Below are 7,047 nucleotides of genomic sequence, written 5' to 3'. Positions count from 1 at the left end.
TTCTGTTCAAACGTGTGTGTGTGTGTGAGTGCATGTGTGTGTGTGTGTGTGTGTGTGTAGTTCGTGCATGTGTGAGTATGCACAAGTTTTTATATTGATATGCACTTGTATGTATCCTAATTTCTACTGTATCTGTGTTTGTGTATGATTCTGGATTTATGTTCGTACCTTGTTATGTACTATCCCCACCCCCCCAGTATTCCTGTACACTTGGTAATTAAGACATATGCTATAAGAGCTCCAATAATGATGGGCTCCAAGCGCCTCGCATGAAACATATACAATAGTGCATAATAAAATAACTATGCGCATGAAAAATCCCAACGCATTTATTTGTATGTGTATCTCGAATTGTGTCAGTGTGTTTGACAGTGTGCAGTTTGTGCTACAAGTGTGTCAGTGTGTTTGACAGTGTGCAGTTTGTGCTACAAGTGCGTTGATGTGTTTGAGGGTGTGCAGTTTGTGCTACAAGTATGTTGATGTATTTGAGGGTGTGCAGTTTGTGCTACAAGTGTGTCAGTGTGTTTGACAGTGTGCAGTTTGTGCTACAAGTGTGTTGATGTGTTTGAGGGTGTGCAGTTTGTGCTACAAGTGTGTGGATGTGTTTGACACTGTGCAGTTTGTGCTACAAGTGTGTGGATGTGTTTGACAGTGTGCAGTTTGTGCTACAAGTGTGCGGATGTGTTTGACAGTGTGCAGTTTGTGCTACAAGTGTGCGGATGTGTTTGACAGTGTGCAGTTTGTGCTACAAGTGTGTTTGACAGTGTGCAGTTTGTGCTACAAGTGTGTGGATGTGTTTGACAGTGTGCAGTTTGTGCTACAAGTGTGTGGATGTGTTTGACACTGTGCAGTTTGTGCTACAAGTGTGCGGATGTGTTTGACGGTGTGCAGTTTGTGCTACAAGTGTGTGGATGTGTTTGACGGTGTGCAGTTTGTGCTACAAGTGTGTGGATGTGTTTGACGGTGTGCAGTTTGTGCTACAAGTGTGTGGATGTGTTTGACGGTGTGCAGTTTGTGCTACAAGTGTGCGGATGTGTTTGACGGTGTGCAGTTTGTGCTACAAGTGTGCGGATGTGTTTGACGGTGTGCAGTTTGTGCTACAAGTGTGTGGATGTGTTTGACACTGTGTGGTTTGTGCTACAAGTGTGTGGATGTGTTTGACGGTGTGCGGTTTGTGCTACAGGTGTGTGGATGTGTTTGACAGTGTGCAGTTTGTGCTACAAGTGTGTTTGACAGTGTGCAGTTTGTGCTACAAGTGTGTGGATGTGTTTGACAGTGTGCAGTTTGTGCTACAAGTGTGTAGATGTGTTTGACAGTGTGCAGTTTTTTGCTACAAGTGTGTTGTGTTTGATGGTGTGCAGTTTGTGCTACAAGTGTGTGGATGTGTTTGACAGTGTGCAGTTTGTGCTACAAGTGTGTCGATGTGTTTGACAGTGTGCAGTTTGTGCTACAAGTGTGTGGATGTGTTTGACGGTGTGCAGTTTGTGCTACAAGTGTGTGGATGTTTTTGGTGGTGTGCAGTTTGTGCTACAAGTGTGCGGATGTGTTTGACACTGTGCAGTTTGTGCTACAAGTGTGTGGATGTGTTTGACACTGTGCAGTTTGTACTACAAGTGTGTGGATGTGTTTGACAGTGTGCAGTTTGTGCTACAAGTGTGTGGATGTGTTTGACGGTGTGCAGTTTGTGCTACAAGTGTGTGGATGTGTTTGACGGTGTGCAGTTTGTGCTACAAGTGTGTGGATGTGTTTGACGGTGTGCAGTTTGTGCTACAAGTGTGTGGATGTGTTTGACACTGTGCAGTTTGTGCTACAAGTGTGTGGATGTGTTTGACACTGTGCAGTTTGTGCTACAAGTGTGTGGATGTGTTTGACACTGTGCAGTTTATGCTACAAGTGTGTTGATGTGTTTGACACTGTGCAGTTTGTGCTACAAGTGTGTGGATGTGTTTGACACTGTGCAGTTTGTGCTACAAGTGTGTGGATGTGTTTGACACTGTGCAGTTTGTGCTACAAGTGTGTCCCTCGGTGGTGAATCCTCGGTATCTCAGTGGTGCCTTCAGCTTGGAGCGTCCAGTGTCGTCAGGAAAACAGTCCTTCGGAACACAGAGGGCGGAGTGGCCACTGACGGAGCCCATGACCAAGAGAGATGCTACCTACCAAGTACGTCATTTTTGTGCCAGTTTTCATCGGCAGTGTGTCTGTTGTGTTGTATTGTTTCATGTTGTATGGCATTGTATTACGTTTTGTTCCCCTGCCAACATTCTGTAAAAGAAATCCTTTCTGATAAGCACACAAATAATTATATATGCATGCACTCAAGGCCTGACTAGCATGTTGGGTCAGGCATCTGCCTAGCAGATGTGGTGTAGTGTGTATGGATTATCTGAACCCAGTATGCCTTATGGAGAACCTGAAGCTGAAACAAATAAGGATGTTTTACAGTGTTTGTTCAGTGTCATGATTTAACTATCGTGTTATTCTGTGTTAAGGTACATGCTGTTATGTTTTACAGTGTTTGTTCAGTGTCATGATTTAACTATCATGTTATTCTGTGTTAAGGTACATGCTGTTATGTTTTACAGTGTTTGTTCAGTGTCATGATTTAACTATCATGTTATTCTGTGTTAATGTACATGCTGTTATGTTTTACATGATGTTATGTTTTACAGTATTTGTTCAGTATCATGATTTAACTATCATGTTATTCTGTGTTAAGGTACATGCTGTTATGTTTTACAGTGTTTGTTCAGTATCATGATTTAACTATCATGTTATTCTGTGTTAATGTACATGCTGTTTTTGAACATGTCTTTTTTTCTGTATTGAATTAAAAAAAAATTAAGCTGCCTCTTGATAATTTATAATGTTTTTATAGAAGCGTAACTTATTCTTAAAATGTGTTTCTTGATATACATGTTACTCTATAAATTGTGTGAGTGTGTGAGTGTGTGTGTGTGTGTGTGTGTGTGTGTGTGTGTGGAGGGGTGTGTGGAGGGGTGTGTGTGTGTGTGTGTGGAGGGGTGTTAGGGGGGTGTGTGTGTGTGTGTGTGGAGGGGTGTTAGGGGTGTGTGTGTGTGTGTGTGTGTGTGGAGGGGCGTTAGGGGTGTGTGTGTGTGTGTGTGTGGAGGGGCGTTAGGGGTGTGTGTGGAAAATGAATCTGCTGTCTTGTATTACTTGCTTGTGTGTATTTCGCTTTATATATGTAGCTTTTTGATCCAACCTTTGTCATGTTGTGTGTGTGTATGTGTGTTGGAATTGGCTATGGGATGAGATGTTGTGTTGGGTGAATGACGAGCCTGTGGATGCACAATTAATTTCCAAATGGTTGACTATGAATTAAGATTTATTGTATTTTATTGTACTGTACTGTACTTTAAGGAAGAAAGTTACCTGTTGTTTTATCTCACAGACCAGTGGAGAGATTCGTTACCTGGATGACGAGAGCCTCATCCAGAAAGAGGTGTATGCTGCTTTTGTCATCAGTGACGTGGCCAACGCTGACATCCTGCACATCGATCCCTCGGCTGCTCTGGTGAGTGGCGATAACGATGGTAATGCATGATCACGAACGGTTCTTGTATTGCCCATGAACCTTGCGTAATGTGGTGTATCACATTTGATGGGATTTGTAGCACAAGATCATCAGGTCTGGCAAAAACCATCCTGCAAGGCACAGTGCCGAGAGGAAGACTGGAAGAGGCAGACAGAAGAAGATGGGAAGATAACATCCAGGAGTGGACAGGCCTGTCGTTCGCTGAACTGCAGAGAGCAGCCCACGACCAAGACAGATGGCGGAAGATTGTCAGTCATCAGTGGTGCGTCCACAACCCCGCCCGGAGTTACAAGACCGATGATGAAGACCTTGCTTAATTAATGTAACTCGATGTGCTGTACACACTCCACTTGCATAATTCATGCACCAGCACCTCACACGTTCATAAACATCCGTTCATTTTCTTTCAATAAACAGTTACTTTTATATACATTTGATTTTTTTTTTATAGCTTTTTTGTTGTTGTTTGATTTGGTGATTTATTGGCAAAAAAATAGAAATCCATCCGGGAGGCAGAGGGTTAAAGTATATTGTCTTTTCAGGGTATGAGTGGCGTGTACAAGTTTATCTCTGCTGCCGATTTCCCGACAGGGGGAGACAACAACTTCATGCCACCAGCGGTGTACACGACAAAGGAGGAGGTAGGCAGCACAGTCCTGTTTAAAATTTGTTCCAGGAAGTTTTGCTTTCTGTTTGCTTGAGGAGGTGTGTGTGGGTGAATCTTGATGTTATGCTTCATGACTAGTTGCCCTGATATCAGTAAACAAGGGTAAAATAACACTGATGCAGAGATGCCAACAGTTATGATTTTGCTGCTACGCTTGATCGCAGTATGTTCTGATGTTAGGCTAATGTCAAAATTGTTCTGCGAGTTCATTTTCGACTACATAGCATTGTCACATGCTTTTTTGTCATAACATTACCGGGATGCTCTTGACTTATGGATCACACGGCCAGAGCAGTCACCACTCACCTTGGTCTCACGTGATGATGCTCAGCTGATCGCATGCGTGTTTACATTGAAACAGTATTGAGTGGACCAGTCAGCTTAATCGTTCACCTGACCAAGAGAGAATGTGGTTGAATCAAGTTGCTGCATCTCGGTCAAACAGCGTCTGTGTCCGTTTGCTTTTGTGGCTCGGAGTGTTTCTACCAAATTCAAAATGTTCCTACCAAATTTTCTGATTGTTTCTACAAACACTTGACAGGGGTTGTCGTCTCTGCTGATAGAAAATGAGACAAGAGAGGCAAGGCCTTCAAGACTCACTTGTGATACACTTAAAAAAAAAAAAAATCCAAGCTTTTTATGTATTGAGTATAATTTCAAAATGTAATGTTTAAGATGAGAAAGATCAGTTTAAAGTAAATTAAGTCCCCTAGCATTAATTACAGAGTAATTTCCCGTTTTTACTATCTGCACCAAAAACGTTTGCAAAATAAATAAAACTTCCATGCTGAGCAAAAGAAGTTCCTGTTTGAACAGAAAATAATAATAATGACTGCTTTTGTTGTTGGGTCAGAATATCAGATCAAAGTGCCAAGTTTAGAGAATACAAAAAATATAAATATAACAGTAAATGCAGTTTGCATATAATTAGTCTTCATTCTTTATTTTTTTGTGCCCATCCCAGAGGTGCAATATTGTTTTAAACAAGATGACTGGAAAGAACTGAATTTTTCCTATTTTTATGCCTAATTTGGTGTCAACTGACAAAGTATTTGCAGAGAAAATGTCAGTGTTAAAGTTTACCACGGACACACAGACACAGACACACACACACACACACACACACACAGAGACAACTGAACACCGGGTTAAAACAGACTCACTTTGTTTACACAAGTGAGTCAAAAATGGTACTGATATCAAAAAATGAAAATGATGCATATATCAATAAAATGAGAGGAAAATAAGGCTTGATACCTGAAAATAAGACATCAGTGAAAATGATACTAATATTATAATTCAGAGAAAATTGGTACTGATATCAATAAATACAAGGGAAATAGTACTGATATCAATAAGCCAGAGGAAAATAATACTGATAATAGAAAAAACAATGGAAAAAAAATATTGATATTAATAAACCAGAGGAAAATGATACTTATGTCAATAAATCAAACAAAAAATAATCCAAATATTAATACACTGGTGGAAAGTGATAATGATAGCTTTTACCCAGAGGAAAATAATACTGATAACTGTGAATCAGTCAAAGAAGAAAGAGAGAGAGTGAGAGAGAAAGAGAGACAGACAGAGAGAGAGAGAGAGAATAAATCAGTGCTGGTTACACTTGTTTCTTTCCTCCAACAGATTTTCAGCAGTGGGAAGATCCTGTATGCTGGGCAGCCGGTGGGACTAATTGTGGCTGGTGAGGATTTTGTCTGATTCCTGAGGGATTTTTTTGTTGTTCGTGATGTTGGGGAAACCTCCAGAGTGTTCCTCTGAGGTCTAAGTGTGGGAGGGACAGTGGAAAACCCCCCTCAGAATGTGTATGTTTCTGCGCTTCTGTGTTTGCTTGTCTCTGAAAAACTCCGCTCTCTCACGCACACAAGCACTGCAAACACACCACACATACACTATCCCCCCACCCGCACACACTACACACATGCACACATGCCTTCCTCACCCACACCACACACTCACATCACACACACACATACACCTCTCCCCCACCCCCACATCCTACCCCCAACCCACACACCCATGACACACACACACACCACACACACACATACTTTCCCCCCTATCCCCACACACCACATGCGCACATTACTTACATGCACACGTCTCCTGCATCCCACACACACACACACACACACACACCATAAAACCAGACTCACATTTTTTGTCTCCCCTCACATACTGACCACAGCTGACGCCCTAACGGCGGAGTCTGCCGCCGCCATGGTGAAGGTCACGTACAAGAATGTCAAGGCCCCTCTGCTGGACATGAGAACGGCCATTCAGCAGAAATCTTTCTTCCCTGACGCCGTCCCAGACCCCTTGGTCGTCGGCAACCCTGATGGTGAGGCTGTCTGTGTGTTGGTGGTGTGGGTGTGAGTGATGTTTGGGGTTTTCTGCTTCTTCTTCTTCTGCATTCTGTGTGTGTGTGTGTGTGTGTGTGTGTACGTACATACATGATAATGTACCAGTTGTTCTTTTCATTGCTTTGTTATTTTTAATAGACTGTTCCAATTACTATTCTTATTCGTCGTTCTTATTATTTTATTTTATTTTATTTCTTTATTTCTATGTTTTGTGTCGTTGTTTATTTTTATATTTTGTGTTGTTAAATGGGCAGAATTGAAAAAAGGCTTATACTGCGCCTAATTCTTTACCCATTAAAGATTCAATTAATCAGTCTTCTTCTTCTTCTTCTTCTTCAGCATTAACTCATTAAATCCTGCGCCCATGCACTACCCCTCTTATTAACTCTTTCACTGCCATCGGTGACTTTTGTTGACTAGACCGTGCACCGCAACAGGCAACG

At 41.9% G+C, this 7,047-nt stretch overlaps 1 protein-coding gene across 1 annotated transcript in view; it reads left to right on the top strand.

Moving 5' to 3' along the window:
- The window catches only part of LOC143301471 (xanthine dehydrogenase-like), a 71,153-nt gene that overhangs the window by 29,150 nt on the left and 34,956 nt on the right, over positions 1 to 7,047 (top strand). Inside the window, exons 15-19 of the mRNA XM_076615782.1 lie at positions 2,002 to 2,160; positions 3,410 to 3,532; positions 4,096 to 4,194; positions 5,868 to 5,925; positions 6,430 to 6,582. Of these exons, the coding sequence (XP_076471897.1) occupies positions 2,002 to 2,160; positions 3,410 to 3,532; positions 4,096 to 4,194; positions 5,868 to 5,925; positions 6,430 to 6,582 (592 nt within the window). The remainder of the gene's footprint in view (positions 1 to 2,001; positions 2,161 to 3,409; positions 3,533 to 4,095; positions 4,195 to 5,867; positions 5,926 to 6,429; positions 6,583 to 7,047) is intronic.

This window comes from Babylonia areolata, chromosome 27 (genome assembly GCF_041734735.1).
Source record: "Babylonia areolata isolate BAREFJ2019XMU chromosome 27, ASM4173473v1, whole genome shotgun sequence".
In the NCBI taxonomy this organism is placed as follows: domain Eukaryota; kingdom Metazoa; phylum Mollusca; class Gastropoda; order Neogastropoda; family Buccinidae; genus Babylonia; species Babylonia areolata.
This window is presented reverse-complemented; position numbering and strand designations above follow the sequence as displayed.